At 38.1% G+C, this 17,309-nt stretch overlaps 1 protein-coding gene across 1 annotated transcript in view; it reads left to right on the top strand.

Moving 5' to 3' along the window:
- The window catches only part of LOC133529582 (G protein-coupled receptor kinase 2), a 94,890-nt gene that overhangs the window by 25,133 nt on the left and 52,448 nt on the right, over nt 1-17,309 (top strand). Inside the window, exon 2 of the mRNA XM_061867327.1 lies at nt 1,825-1,920. Within this exon, the coding sequence (XP_061723311.1) occupies nt 1,825-1,920 (96 nt within the window). The remainder of the gene's footprint in view (nt 1-1,824; nt 1,921-17,309) is intronic.

The raw sequence follows: 17,309 nt of genomic DNA, 5'->3' as shown, positions 1-17,309 counted from the left end.
ACAAGATTATCGAACCGGGAGAACTAAACTTACCTATCTCTGTCACTCTTCCTTCCTTCCTGTCCTTTTGTCTGAGTGCGAGGACAGACAAATTTGTCGGTTGTAAAGACGCCATTTGTTCGCTTTTATCGCTTGGTTTAGGCATTAGGGTGATTTAATAGTGTTCGGCGGAAATAAGTCGACGTACAGTCGCCATCAGATATATCAGAGCGACCAAAGTGCTCAAAAATATCGGAACAAACACTTTAATGTCTTGATACTCTTGACAATCTATTATCTGCTATGTTCTGATATTGGTGACTTTTCTTGGAGTTAAGTAAAAATATATAATAAAGTAAGACCACGCTATATTTCACGCCAAGGGCTACATACAGTGTGTATACAATATACATTATCACAGCCAGTGCCTAGCCTCACTTCTACACATTTTACAGTTTTATTTCTGAAAATATCATTTAAATTTTCGGGATGCTTTTAATTATTTAAATAAACAATCAAGAAGTAGCACAACGCTACATCGAAATGTTGGTGACTCGCTGACAAGCGAAATGTACTTTGCAGCTAAAACCGTAATGAGAACGAGCGCAGAATCAGCAAAACGCAATGTCACCACTCACAGAATTAGCATGCTTAGCGAGACCGCGGGACGTGACCCTTAGCGAGACCGCGGGACGTGGCCCTTACAGCCTTTTCACATTGTCCGATCCGATGTCGGATAATCCTTTACCGAAATGGTTTTCGATTTAGCCCACTTTACAAATGTTGAAATGTTGTCAATTTGTACTATAGTTACAGTCTTAAAATTAGTTTTAGTTGTCTAGAGTCGAGATAGTCTCAAACGAGTTAATTGTAGGACCAAACCAAACCAAGGTTTTTGATGAAACTGAAAGTTCGGTTTTGCTCTAGTTTCGGCCTAAACCTGCTGAAACCTATACTTCGGCCGAACATGATTTTTATACCGAAACTTGCCGAATCCGAACTTCTGTCGGACAGCAGTCTAATTTTGTGACAGCGCGACGCAAAGGAAGGTAATGTGTTTATCAGTTCTTTTAATGATTGTTTTCATCGTTAGTAACCTGTTTCTATGGTAATGGCATCAGAAATAGCTTCACTAATAGCCTCTTCTATTTACGTGGTCAATTGCAATATCTTGGACAGCTAAGCAAGCAAAAACATACGGCATGTTCTTATGGGACAGATTATAAATATTGTTCTTACGAACAGATACGTAATACTCATAAAAAAAACAAATAACTATTAGTTTAAATACCCACGCAATAATATTGGACCTTCAACGCGCGGGCGAAATAGGTACGCCAGGGTTGACTACGCTTAGAACCATTTTTTGAGGTTCTTCCATTGGTACATAAATATGTTTTAGTTAAAAAATTACAAATGAAGCATTCGCATAAGACATAAAAAAACTAACATACTATTAAGTAATACAAAATGTAGTTTAATTTTATATAAAACGTCCATGTACGCATGTAGAAGTGTTGTAGGAGAGGACAACATGATTAGGTTCAGTTTTATTTAGTAAATTTTTCAAAAATAAGTCACGTTGCAAGGGGTGTGTTTAAAAAAAACACAATATAATCACTGCACGCTGAGCGAGAAAAACAAATGAAGTGATTCTATTGGTTCCTAACAAACACATCCTCGCACATCTCTAATGGTTTCCATTACTGAGTCGTTTGATCTGCATGTGTAAAATTTATTAGAATAAACACAATAATTGTGTGTAAGACGAACTCCACTGCATCGGGGCTCGTTACAGTGTTGTTGTTATGTTGACGTGTTTAACTTGTTGCTGTTTGTCGGCAGGTGGCTCCGATAGCAACAAGGGCAAGAGCAAGAAGTGGCGCAAGATCCTCCAGTTCCCTCACATATCACAATGCTTAGATATAAAAACAAAAATAGGTAAGTCACCTACTTTTAATACCTGCCTGCATGTTTAGGGTCTCCCCAGATATATCGGCGCCATTCAACGCCCCATCGGCAAAAGCCGATAGAAAAAAAGGTTTATGATTCCGAAACAAGAGCGAAAGAGACGTCGCAATGGCTCAGATCGGCTCGTAGACATAAAGCTTTTTTTTCTAACGGCGTTTGCCGATTCCGCGTCGATATGTCTGGGGAGACTTACAGTAAGGTCAATGTGGAGAAGACCTGCGGTCTATCTGGTAAGCTCTTTAGCTTTCAACAACACATACTTCACTTACAGAAGGTCGGTAGAGCGGAGGGAGCGAAGCTCTACCTTTCTGTGTCCGAGCGAAGTATTAGGTTCCGGTCCTATAATGGTTTAGGTAGGCGTTGAATAATACTGAACTGACGTAAGTACTTCGCCAAAGTCCTTGTGTCTGCTTTATCCTGTAGCATGGACATAAATGACAAGTGACAAGTATACGACACTCTTCGCCGGTCCGGATGTTCACCTGTACAGGTTAGCATGTTTCTACCGATTCTCGTGAAATTTTGTGAGCAGGTTCAATAATTAAATTGATATTTTTATACTTACAGATTTTGAAAATTCAAAATGGCGTAGCCATGGGGATCTACAGTTCATAGAACCACTAGACTTGACAGAGGCCTCTTTTTGATATGCTCTGGTACAGCCACATGCAATAATTCTAATATCTTGCACGATTAGCACGCCTAAATAAATAACTGGGATTGTATGGGAGTAGGTTTTTATCGACGTAAACCTAAACATCTGGGGGCACGGCAGTGCCCCCACCAAGTCGAGCAAAAAAGCATCACGGCCGTACCATCCTTTTCTCGAAGCAATTCAGACCATTTTCGACCCCCTGTAACTTCGTTGTGGATAAAACTAGAAGACTGAAATTTTCAGTAACCATGCAGGCATTGTAAAGACACGGTATATTTCAAATTTCATTCAATTTGAACCAGTATTTTAAGAATTATAACGGGTCAAATTTCTTAATTTTGTCACTCACTGACTCACCGATCATCAAAATTCTAAGGCACTTCTAGCAGACCTAGAAGCTTCAAATTTGGAATATAAGTAGTGTTTGGTGTATGAATCAAGGAAAAACTAAAAAATCTAGAAAAGGCCGCAAAGAAAATTAAGCCCATACAGCCAAGTCTTCAGTGAAATTTTTCAATATTGGCTTTATTCGTAACGATGTTTTATTTATGTTTTACGGCAGTTATTATTATTGCGTGCGAAGCCGCGGGTTTAAGCTAGTCCCATATAAATATAGGCGCATGGTAGTGCCCCTGCCAAATCGAGCAAAAAATGGGTATTCCCGTCATGAAAACACGTGTAAATTAAATTATTTAATGCGAAAAACGTACCTACGTGCGTATTCGTACTTATTACGAGTGCGTAAGGTTGTAAATTAATTATTATACCACGCGCTGCGATGCTAGCGAGTGAGCGCGGGCCGTTACTACGCGCTGCGCGGTGCTAGCGCGAGGGCGCGGGGCGGGGACAGTGGCGGGGCGCGCGGAAAGGTGAATGTCGCCGAGCGAGCAGCAGCCGCGCTCACACGCGCGAGCGACCCAATGCTGTTCGGATGTGCCCAGAATTCTTACCTATAAGTTTGCGATTTTCATTGATAATTTCGATTGCTATATTAGTTTGACGACTAAAGGCTACTCTCATTGGTTTACTGATATTATTTGCTTACAATTTGGACGTTGTTCGGATAAATAATTTAAATTAAATATTGATACTTTAAGTACCTAAGTATTTATAAGGAAAAAAGTAGAACTGTCTACAAAATACAAAAAGAAATGAGATCCCATCAAAAACAATACTTGTCAAAAAAACCAAGTCTCGCAACTCAGTTGTTCTGCGGTAAAAAGTTGTTAGAATAGAATAGAAGTAGTAAGAATAAATTAATAACCGACTTGGTATTACATGGATCTCACAACTTTTTACCGCAGAACAACTGAGTTGCGAGACTTGGTTTTTTTGACAAGTATTGTTTTTGATGGGATTTGGGTTTACTCGAGGTCAACGGTTAAACCCGATAGCAATAATAATCTACGGGTTTAATGGCCGACTTAATTTTAATACGATTTTGAATTTAGATAAAAGCACTTTGATAAGAAAATAATGATTAATTAATATTTGTCAAATAATTAGATAACTACGACTTTTATAACGAGCTGGGCTGGGATATAAGTACGTTTATTTTTTTACGTTTCGATGAAAGTGATGTTGTCAATCAGTTTTTGCCGAAAATTGTATTTTCTGAATTTTGTGCATGCCAATGAATCTTACCAATTTATTTCTTAAACGGGTTGGCTGATTTGATTGCGGTTCTCGGCAAAAGGGTTTATGATACGGTATCGATATAGTCACGCCTATTTCCCGGAGGGGGAGAGTAGGCAGAGACCTCGGACTTCCACTTGCCACGATCCTAACATACGTCTGTCGCTCCCTTCACTTTCATAATATTCCTAATACACGCTCGCCGGTTTATGAGACACCATCAAGAAACCATCATTGACAAGCGTTAGCGAAGGTCTCTGTTTCAGCTTGAGCAAAAATGTTTTCGTATGTTCTCCTCTGCAGGTCATATTTCTTACCTGATTCTCGTGAAATTTTGTAAGTAGAATCGATAATTAGATATAATTCTTCTGCTTTTTCGTTTTTTGGAAATTCTAAATGCCGGTCGCGAGGTGTGCAGTCAGCCAAGAAAGTGGTTTACCACTTTTCAACTTTCGACAGCCATAGTCATTGTGGTCCTAAACACCGTTTCAAATGATTAACTCGGGCGTTACTTTGCGGAACTAGGTACATATTAATTAAAACAATAGTATCGAATTGCTATGGTGGAATAGAAAAGCAATATTGATTTTTTTCATTCTTAAATAGGTTTTATTTAACTAATTTATTTTATAATGCTATAAAATGGAGAGTTACGAGTATTTTCTGGTGTTGCAACAGCGTCTGATATTTGTTGTCTGGAAAATGCAACGCCTGACAACTGACAACTTGACAATAACATAGTTTTCCTCGCTGGCGTGAGCGCGGTTAACCACATCGCGTCACCTACTTATGAATAACTATACAATATTTATGAATGCCCCACAAGGTCTCGTTACAATCGTACGACGAGCACGGCGAAGGGTTAATTGGAACCAGTATTAGGCTGCCTGGCCAATGAGGCGCCGCGGAGCGGAGTTGTGAGGAATCAAACAATAGCATTGGTTTGATCTCCGCTCCGCTGATGGATTACAATCTGCAAAAGGTCCTATTACTTGAAAAAATTAGCAATGTTCCAAAACCTCATACGACAAAACAAAACGACTCCATAAACTCAAAATATTGCTTAATGAACCGTTCGGTGATAACAACTTGATCCTTGCCTCATTTGACTTCACTTATTTCCGCATATTCCCTTGCTGTATAGTAACAGCAAGAGTTAATTGACCATCGGTAGACCTTATGTCTTTGCATTAAGGTTTACGAATTGTCAGTTTACTGTGAGGATGATAGAGCAAACGAGGGGCCTGGTGGTAAGCAATTACCGTCGTCCATGGACACTAGCGTTGCCGACCTTTAATATTGGCGTACGCTCTTTTCTTGGAGTCCGTATCGGTCCGGAAATACCGGTGACAGTTCATTCCACAGTTTAGCTGTGCGGCAGGTAGTTTCTAGAGAAACGCACAGTTGAGAACTGCTTGCAAGTCATGCAATCATAGTGGTAAAGATATGTTGTGTAGGGCGAAGGCCGAAATAAGGTTTACGAATCGTTAGTGAACAGTGTGAACGATCGTACTGCAGCAGCGGTATTAGAGTCCCTCGAAGCTAAATCAGAACCGTGTTTGATTTTGATAGCACAGTGTATGATTTCTATGAAATTATATATACTCGTATATATATGACGTTTAAAATAATACTTTCTCTCGCTGTGTTCTCAAACACGGTTCAGAGTTTGCTTATTGTTAGACGGGCTCTAGTTAAATCATGCACGCCATCGCATTAAGGGCATTGGTAGGATTAGCCCCCGAAGTGCGTGCGCGCAGGAAATCACTACTTATTGCCCCGCACAAACACGCAGGGCTGCTCTATACATGGGCGTCGCCAGAGGACTGGAGATTAAAAGTTACAGATATTTCGCTTCAACGTATGCCCCCCCTTCCGGTGTGCCTTCGGTTATATCAACTTGCCCCCATCCATCTAGTTCATCTCTAGTCCATCGGCTGGCGACGTTTTGGCCCTATAGCTTCTTATTCTGTTCTGGGTGCCTAGCCAAGGTGCCAATCGTTCGTTCCGTAGCGAACGATACGCTAATGACTTTCTGTCGCACTAATATGGAAGAGTGATAGAGAAAGATTACCGTATTGTTCGCTACAGAGCGAACGATTGGCATCTTAGATAGGCACCCTGGTCTGTTTTCATTCAATACAATAAAATTATTGGCCATATTATCATTCATTTATTTCAATAACAATATCATTTCAGTCTTTCATCGCTCTCTGCTGAGCATAGTCTTCACTTGAAATACACCACCCGTCCCAGAATATCGTCCACGTAACGAGCCAACGGACGACTGGCGCTCCTTTCATCCGAAATATTCCGAAAGAGGCCACCAATCTCTAAACATTTTGATCCAACTCAAATATGAACATTGACACAGTAAAATATATGAATTTTTAAAAAGTCGTTTGCCTCCTGTAAAACGATCAGATGGATCACCTGATGGTAAGCGATTACCGCCGCCCATGGACACCTGCAACACCAGAGGGGTCTTGTCACCGTCTTGCAGCTTGCTGCGGCGTCAGATGTCGACATTCTTTATACTTTTTTATGTTGTGATGCGGCACGAGGCAAAACGAGGAAACGAATCGCCTGATGTTAAGCAATCATCGTCGCCCATGGACACCTGCACACCAGAGGGGTTGCAAGGGCGTTGAGGATTGGTAGTGGTAGGCTCTTTTCTTGAAGGTTTGAAGGTCGTATCGGTCCGGAAATACCGCGGACAACAGTTCATTCCACAGTCCTTGAAGCTGAGCATGGCGCGCTTCATGGCACTCTCTGCGCTATTCGGATTTTCTGTACAGCTTTTTACAAAGTTTGAATGCATGTAGCACATTTTTGAATTCAATTCAATTCAATTCAAATATACTTTATTCATGTAGGCCTAGCAACAAGCACTTATGAATAGTAAGACAGTATTACATATAATTATCTTAATCTAATTATCAGAGCAATTTATTGATGTTGTAAATATTATTCCATATATAATACTAATGAATATAATTCATAGATCAAATTTAATACTAAAACTTTCACAAAATACAGTCATACAAAAAAAAAAATGTATAAAAAATACTAGTCTAGATTGTTTCTAGAATAAATTCTAAATGTCAAACAAATATAATAAAAACAACAAAGGAAATACATGCATTGGAATATCCATTTCATCATCATTATTCAAATATAATAAATAATTAATCATTTCGAATCACAATTAATCCCACGTTGTTTTATCATTCATGTAGTCTTGTGTGGTATAATAAGCTTTAGAAATAAGTTTACGCTTTACATGATTCTTAAATTTATTAATTGGTAACTCAGTAATATGGTTTGGAAGTTTATTATAAAATCTCACACAATTACCCATGAATGATTTTTTAATTTTATGGAGCCGAGTGAAGGGCACGGCGAGCTTATGTTTATTTCTAGTATTAATATTATGAATGTCACAATTTTTCTTAAAATCGGCAATATTTTTATGCACATACAGAATATTCTCATAAATGTATTGACAGTGCACTGTCATGATGTCAATTTCCTTAAATTTATCTCTCAGTGAGTCTCTATGGTTCATTTTATATATTGCTCGAATAGCCCTCTTCTGCAGAACAAAAATGGTATTTATCTCTGAAGCACCACCCCACAGTAAAATACCATATGACATAATGCTATGGAAGTAACTAAAATATACTAATCGAGCTGTTTTGACATCAGTTAACTGACGGATTTTGCTTACTGCAAAAGCTGCAGAACTCAGTCTATTCGAAAGAGTAGCAATATGGGGACCCCACTGGAGTTTAGAATCTAAAGTTATACCAAGAAAAACTGTACTATCAACTAATTCCAATTCCTCATCCTTCACAATGACACTTGTTTGTACATGCCTTACATTACTAGTGACAAACTTAATACATTTAGTCTTATTCTCATTTAACAATAAATTATTAACATTGAACCAATTTACTACTTTTGAAATAGCATCGTTTACATCATTGTAAGCTTGTTGCTGTCGTTTGACTTTGAAAATAAGTGAAGTGTCGTCTGCAAACAATACTATATCATGGTGGGTCTTTACAAGGAATGGCAAGTCATTTATGTAGATAAGGAACAGGAAAGGTCCCAATATTGACCCCTGTGGTACACCCATAGAGACCAATGACCCCGGTGATCGCTGTCCATTCACATCGACCCTTTGTATTCTACCATTTAAGTAGGACTTAAGTAAATCCAGTGCCGCTCCTCTAACTCCATAATAGTGTAGTTTCCTGATTAATGTTTCATGACAAACGCAGTCGAAGGCCTTAGACAAATCACAGAAGATACCTATAGCATCTCGTGACTCCTCCCAGGCATCGAAGATATGCTTAATTAGCTCAACACCAGCATCGGTTGTCGAGCGACCCCGTGTAAAACCAAACTGCTTATTATGCATTAAATTATTGACGTTAAAATGTCGTACTAATTGAGAAAGAATTAATTTTTCAAAAATCTTACTGAACGTTGGTAGCACAGATATCGGTCTAAAGTTAGTGGGGTCAGAGTTGCTACCCGATTTAAATAAAGGAGTTATTTTACTATGTTTCATTAAATCAGGAAACTCGCCGCAATCAACACTGTTGTTAAATATAATTACTAAGTCAGGCGCTATAATTTCTACTAAGGATTTGACAGCATGGACAGAGACTCCCCAGAGGTCATTCGTTTTTTTGACATTAACCGAATTAAACGCCTTTATTACATCGGAGGTACAAACACGTTCAAAATGAAAATCTCCACAACACTCTGGAGCGTTATCTTTTAATAGAGTAACAGCAGATGAGGGTGATGAATTTAAATCCTTAGTTGTGAAAACTGGTACGTCAGTGAAAAAAATTTCAAATTCTGTAGCTACTTCTAAATTGGAATCTATAATTTTGTTATCAATATTTAGTTTAAAATCATTCACTCTGTGTTTCGAGCGACCAGTCTCCACATTGATTACTTTCCAGGTTGCTTTAATAATGTTGGTACTATTTTTTATTCTTTGACTTAGATAATTTCGCTTAGCTATATGACAATCTATTTTAAACTTTTTCGAATATTGCTTGACATGTTCTTTAAATTCATCACTCGTGTTAAACCGCCGTTCCTCATACAAGGCATACAGTGCACGTCTTCGTTGATGTAAGTCCGCAGTAGCCCACTCACTAAAAACTATTAAATTGCTGCATTCGCTGCAAAAAGTCAATGCATTATGTACTATGTACATATAATTTCTAGGGATTGCAAACCGGATTGATTTTCAATCCGGCCGGATCCGGCCGGATTTTGGCCATATTCCGGCCGGATCCGGCCGGACCGGATCCGGTTTGGTATAGGTATATTGAAGTTAATTAAATGTCATATTTTTCTAGTTTTTTGGGTAATACGTATTCCTAAATCTATAATTTGAAGTAAATAAATAACTTCTTAACAATAAAATAGAACTTGGTAGTAAAAAGACTAAAAAGTGTTACAATGTCTATATCAGTTTAATAACAAAATATGAAATCGGTCATTTATTATATTTAACCATTCAGATGTGCTCAAATTTTCGATTACAATTATAAATTTGATTAGTTTCCAAGCCCGATGATGGGATGTGGGGTGGGAATTGGAACTCCTTGAAAGGACATGTTTTTGTTACAGTTCTTTGATTGAATTCTTTGTAACGTTGACATCCATTCTAGTAAGAAAGGAAGATATTTTACTTTTAACCAAATGATATTAAATGTGCTCCAGTATCATCTTGCTTTAATTTTTTGTCCGAGAATGTAGCAGACTCTATGATAAAAAAAATGAACTTTTTTTTAATTTACAGGAAAGTATATTGGTCAAATTATAGGGAACAAAAGTAAGTAAAGAATCAATATTTTATCTTAATTATATATATATAATCGGAGTAAACTAAATATTGATGAGTCCAACTCTAGTCGGTAGAGTACGGCCGACTTAATCCTGCTCATTTGTTCACTATTATAAATCTCCTATCACAACATTATGACACAACATTAACTTTCTCTTTAGCATAAATTACAAATGCCTTCCATGGCATCTGCATCCTTTAATTTTTCCTTCTATTACAGTATTTATGTAATCGTCATATCGTGCCATCAACACAAAAGAAGAAGAAATCCTCTTCTGTTCCCATTTATCGTCATAATAAATATATATAAATATCTTACTAAATTCAAACTTTTCATTCATTTTTTGTTCTGTTTAACTTCATACTTCTCACCCGTCGCCTTTTCCTCATCTAAAATGCACAGCGCGTGCTGTATTTAAACGTTTTTTTATTTTACCGGATCCGGTGATTTTTACCGGATCCGGTAGCTCTTGAAAAGTGCCGGATCCGGCCGGATTACCGGATCCGCCGGACCGGATTGCAATCCCTAATAATTTCCAAAGGCAGTCAAAATCCCTTCTCTCGTTGAGAAGTTATGTTTTTTTTTTTGCATTATTTCGCTTCAACGACCATTATTGATTTTTTGCGACTACATGATATTTATTTATTTATTTAATCCTTATTGCACAATACATGAAGGTACAAATGGCGACACGACTTAATGATATTATACTTATACTACATGATAACAGTAATAAATAGTCATGAAAATGCTAAACACACATAAAACAAAGTAATAAGAATTGTAGGCCGCCCGTACTGTAAGCGAGGACCTAATAACTTTAAAAATAGACGAAAAAAGAAGTGTGCGATGGCTCTTCCCGAGTGTCTTTTCATTTAACGAGCTCAAAGTTCAAAGGTTTTACTTTTACGTGGCACAATAAAAAATGTCGCCGTAAAAATCGCGTAAAAAGTTGTTTATCTCCAACAAAGAGTTTCCCATACATTATCGTGACACATTTTCCGGCACTAAAAGCTCCGGCGTAATTGAATTGACAGCGACTTTTTAATTTTCCTTATCGGCTGCTGAGTTTATTGCGACGCTAGGGTTGGCTGATGGCGACCGTCGAGGGATTAGGGCTGACGTCTAAGTATTGTCGTTCGTTGGCGGCTGAAGGGTTAACACTTATGACCGTGGTGTAGCACCAATCTTTCATGTTATCACAAGGTTTTATGTAACTTGGAATATTTGTATGTATGTTCGGGTCAAATCTTGCAAGCTAAATTAGACCCACTTCCCATTGTTCGATTGAGCTGAAAATTCACATAAAGATAAAGATAGTTTATTACATACATATGTAAATTGGATGACAATGCAAGTGATTTGATGATGGCCACAGGTGGTGGCCATAGGAACTCTGCGATAGAACAATGCAACCTAATAACAACAACCTAGTGTTTGGGTATTTTAGAATTGCCTCAATGAGTTTTAAGCGTCAGACCAAGACAAGTCTGCAAAGATTTTGATAGCACACGCAACACGCAGTGCAAGCGTTATTTTAAACGTCAAAACTTCTATGAAATGATGACGTATAAATAACGCTTGCACTGGGTGTGCTATCAAAATAGTTGCAGACTTTGTTGGTCTAACTCTAGTTGCCTGTTGAGAGAAAAGAACACTCAGCGATAAAAGCTTACTATAAATTAAATAAGCATTGCCCATATAAGTGTTAGTAACAAGCTTAAATGTTAAACATGACAAATACAATTTCGTATAGCCTAACCATGCAACACGTATTCTTAGAGCTAGGTGAAACCTTTGTCAAAAACCTTTTTTTTTAACTTGATTAATTCACTACCTCGTCTAATACTTGCCAAATGATACATAACCAAGTGTGCAGCAGAGTTCCCAAACGTGAAATAGCATATAGATATCGCGGCAAATATTCACCGTGCGACGCCTCGAACGTCATCACCAGAGCATGTCTGCATCCTAATTACCCTGCGCGTGAGCATACTTCATTATTTACATTTACATATTTAAGGCCAAGTAGGTGCACCGGAGTCCCGCAAGGAAGTGATATGGGACTTGAACAATTCCATTTAAAACCTCAAGAAAAATACATAAAAAGGATTGCTCCTTTTTGTAACAAGAATTTTCTATAATAATCTGAGTATAAAAATCAATATTACTCGTAACCCTGATTTTCCATTATTTTAACTAAAACCTAATGGCGATGGCGTTTATCACAAACTTCTGTCAAACCTAATACAATGTTTATATTCGTTTGTCTCTATTTGCTACTATCATTTTCTTTCATAAAAGCTTTTAAATAGAATAGAGGGTCTAATCTTAAATGGTTAACAAAAGAACGCAAGAAATTGTGCGCGCCATACGAAGCAAGGATTATTTATTCAAATTCAGAAGTTACGTGTGTTAAGATGATGCGGGTGACGCACAGTTGTGACGTCGTGTGACGTCACATGGGCGCTATTAGCAGAGCCTCGACCAATTGACGGTGTACATTGCATTTGATACATTTTTCAATTTTAAAACGCGAAGTTCCGGACTGTCAGCGCTGCTGCTTTCTGAGCATATGGTCTACGAAACCTCGACACGAATTAAGGAGAATGTAAAGAAAACCCTAAGAGCGTTTCAACATTGTCCGATCCGATATCGGATGTAGGATCCTACATTCGCTTCCGCAGTGTCACAGTATTTCGCAATATCGAATGTAGGACCGCACATACGATAATGTCGGAACGACAGCTGACGGGGATTCGACGTGTCTGAACATTATCAGAAGTGCCTCTGCGATGTCGGATGATGCCTTTGAAAAAAAAAAACAGCTCCTAGAGATGTTCTATTGCATCAAGTCCGCCATTTTTGCATTAGCTTTTTTTTAATCAATAAAGATTTCTTATATGAATCAGTAAATACAGAAAAACAAATATATTTATACATTTTACTTCTAACCGATATCCGATATCGGGTCGCACAATTTGAAAACGCTCTAAGTTGCTTAAAAACGACAGTCCATGACTGTACAGTCAATCATCATGAATATGTGTACACTTTATATCAATGGAATAACGTGAAAAAATATTCAAGATCAAATAATTGACGCAACGATGTGATGTTGTAGCGACGTCATACAGAAGCTATTAACAGTGCCTTGACTTCGTGTAACGGCGTAATGTAGTCAGTATCTGTGACTACTGAGTGTTCAAGTATGACGTATGCAGATTATGTTATCTTTATGGTGGTTTGATGAGCTTTGAGACTCGTCGTTACTCACAAGTTAAGAGTGACTAGCCTGCATGAGTGCAGGAGGGAAAATTTGTCATTGGATGTAAACCTGACGGTGATAGTTCAGTTGACGGCCTTTTTGTAACATGTCATCTGACGCAGTATTCATTTTTGCAGAAACTGCCCGCAACTTGGTGTATCTCGACGTTTTTGCGAACGTAACTATGAGATTTATGTTGTGAATCTGTCTATGCGCATAGTTACCATGACAAAATCGCCTAGCCTAGATCATAGGAGGTATTTAATCCCGCTATTCTGTCCTCTGCGCGTTAAATTATTGAAAATATACCACTCGAGTCTCGCTCGCTCTGGTACAGTAAGCACCAATAGTAGCGAATGAATAAACGTTCCAAAAGTATCTGCCATCCTGGAATTATTTTCCAAATAGAGACTATCTCTTCAGCCGGCCTAGCCAAGGTGACAATCGCTACGGCAACGAAACGCTTAGTGTCTCTCTATCACTTTTCCATATTAGTGCCTAAAGTAATTCAAAATATTGGGCTTTTTCGTTTTTGAAGTGAAATCTTCTTTAGCGGCGCTGTGCACTTTTTGTGATAGGGAAAAAATGTTAAACTCGCGACAGGTCACGTGACCGACCGATTCGACAGATTGAAAATTCGTAAGACGGACACGTGACCTGATCGAAAAACTCCAAATGAATATTGTATTTTACCACATAAATGATAGTATTTTTATACTAATAATTAAAGCAATTCGTGCAAAATTATTCCCGAACTCTTCCAAAATATTAAAAATACATAACGTTAATATTCAAGTTTTCACTTCTGCCGGCACTCATGGAGTGCAACCCGTTGTTTTTTTTTAATACGGGTTTCGAGCCCTGATCTGATCCATTACTTTTGATTTGATGGTGATTGCACACACACGACACGAACTCCAGCTACTGCTAACGCAGCTCTGTGTCCGTAAAACTTCGCTAACCCATTAATGAGCGGTACTTTGATGGAGTTGTGCAAATATAATAACCTTGCGTAAATAAACCGCCCGTGTTTACGCTTATAATGTAGCTGACACGTGCGCATATAAACCAATGTACGTTTAATTCGCAGACTATTTGACAGCTAGTGTCGAGGTTTGACATGTTTAGGTTTTCAGTTTTTTTTAATTCTCTATAATCATAGAGTAGTCCGTTATAAATTTTTATAAGTTTTTATATTACATTTTATTTTATAGTTTTGATTATGGTTTTGTATTCAAAGCTACTTTTAAGTGGGGTAAGTGGGGACATTGGGGACAACATTGGACAAAGGAAATATTCCCCAATTATGAACGTGGCTGACAGCAGTGTACTTTTTACAATCTATGAATCATTGGAAATTGTCTAAAGTTACCGCTCTGCCCCCAGATATCACAAGTGGCGGTTTCACTCTTTCCCTTGTAATTTGGTAAATGTGAGTAAAAAAAATAATTAATTATAACAAAATACGTTTAGGCTACGTACGCACTAAGCGGCTAGCCGCGTGCGGACAGCCGCATGACGGTTAAGAATGTATGAAACCGCAACCATAAATACTGAACGCACTAAGCGGTCCGCCGCAACCGCGCGCGGCTGGCCGCATAGTGCGTATGGGGCCTTAGAGATTTTTAAATATTCTTACGTGTTTATACTATACTAAACGTACATCACGACTTATGAATCATTCTTTATTTAGTGTCAAGTTATAATTAATATCGCCATTAGACAGTGCGAGAATAATATAACTTTTATCTTTTATCATGCTAACAAGTTATCACGTTAACACCACGATATAGCGGCTAATTAATATCCTCAATGTACTACTGTTTGCCAAACGAAATACCACCATATTCCCTTGACATGAGGCCGTTTATACAACAGTTAAAAGATTAGCGAACGTGCGAGGAACTTCACAAGTCGTAGAAGCTAATGGGTATGTTTTTAAGACATTGTCGCTATTAAAAAGCATTAAATGCTTTAAATTTTAAAGTGAGAATGGAAACGTAAGCGCGTTTAATATAAGACGATTCCACATTTTTTTTATCAAATAGCGTGAATTAAGTAAGTAAGTACTTAATTTTGCATTCCAAATGAATCCGTATTGATATCACAATTATTTAATGAAGAAAAATGTATTTTTGTACTGGGCGAGATTTGAACTCGCAGGTCTGGAACACTGAGCAAACTACCTATTATTGAGCGACGGTGGTTGACGCAAAATAAAGAGAATTTAAAAACAAAAGAAAACAGGTTATATGTGGTGGTCTGTGACGTGGTGGATTTTTACATCAGATCAATCGTAACATGTAATGTCAGTAGCAGTCGAATCTGTTAAACATATTCTGTGGCCCTAGTGAAAAAGGGTACAAGTCTCTGGCAGTTTAGGTGTATAAGGGCATAAGTGTTACGTGGAACTTACACCCCTTTACACCTGCGCTGCCAGAGACTTGTACCCTTTTTCACTAGGGCCACTTAGTCATTTATACATTTTGCAAACACGAAGGCTCTATTTCTCTCGAAATTCCCCAGAACCTTGTCGTGTTAAACGCATTAGACGGGGAACACGTGCATAGTTGTCGAAGTGACCGCGCCAGGGTCGTCCCTCCGAGGAAACACGACAGGAAAAAACATTTATATCATTTCTCCTCTGCCGAAATTCTCAGCTGAGGAGCTCTGGGATGTCATGCTCTCCAGCAACCCCACATTGCGTTTTGGATTTTTTTATTATATGAGGATTTAGTACACAATTTTTACTATATAGTTTGGAAGTACAAGCCAAATGAAGTTGGGGGTTGCTGTAAAGCATCTCTCCAGCAACCTCGTAGTTGTTCAATACCTCGTAGTTGCCAAGAAACTTGCAAATAAAACCAACTTTTGGCATTGGTTTCAATTGGTTGTATCGTGGTCCAAGGCCCAAAATAAGCATATGAGTTACATATGATAAAGATGCTCTTGGAGGGTAAAAAATCGTGGTAATGCTCTACAGCAACTCCAATTCATTTGGCTGTACTCCCAAACTAAAACTAAAGTACATTCAGATAAGTACACATTCAGTACCAATTGTGTTACACTCTCATTTTAAAATCATTCTGAAATAACATATGCAATTTAGTATGCACATTGCACATTCAAGTAACACATATGTCATGTCTCATAGGTACTAGATTTAGTTGTTAGAAATTGTAATACAGATAAATTAGAGCGAGTAGAAGTTTTAGATATAAAACTCATCTGTCATCAGTCTGCTTCTTCTGTTTCGCTTTATAATAAGTAATAACATGTATTTTATTTAGTTTCTACTTATTGGCGATATAAGTAATAAAGCCTACGGCCAATATATTTCAATCTACGGAGTGTCGACCTACTCTCCGTAGATTGAACAATATTGGCCGTAGGTCCGGGTGCGGGTCCAAGGTCTGAATTCCGTAGATGTACGTAAGTACTGGGAGCCGTGGCGTTGGCCCGCCATTTTCGGACGTCGTCGCCGGCACGCGATATTGCCCCCGCGGAGGTATGCAGGGGTCGGCTCAAGGTCATGTTCAATGCTGCTTAAAGCTCGTCACAGACGGAGCGATAAAACATATTGATATACTGTAAGATACCGAAATATATCTTATAGTATCGCTAAGCAACACACACGACAACGATAGAATTGAATATAATAGATTTTATTTGTATACCAAAATATATATCGCTTTCTAGCACCAACATTGTGATAGAGACGAAATATACTAAAAGATATCGTAAGATATCGTAAGGTAAAAATATAGCTTCGTGTGTGGACATTTGTGTTGTTATAGCTCAAACGGATTAGGCAGCGTTTTCGATTAGAGCTCCTAGCCAGCGTGATTTTTTCCGACAACATCATTATATTTCAAACAATTTACACAAAACCTTAACAAGTTATATACTTAATCCTTCCTCA

Source organism: Cydia pomonella, chromosome 21 (assembly GCF_033807575.1).
Source record: "Cydia pomonella isolate Wapato2018A chromosome 21, ilCydPomo1, whole genome shotgun sequence".
Classification (NCBI taxonomy): Eukaryota; Metazoa; Arthropoda; class Insecta; order Lepidoptera; family Tortricidae; genus Cydia; species Cydia pomonella.
The sequence above is the reverse complement of the archived record's forward strand: the minus strand, read 5'-3'. Positions and strand labels throughout refer to the sequence as shown.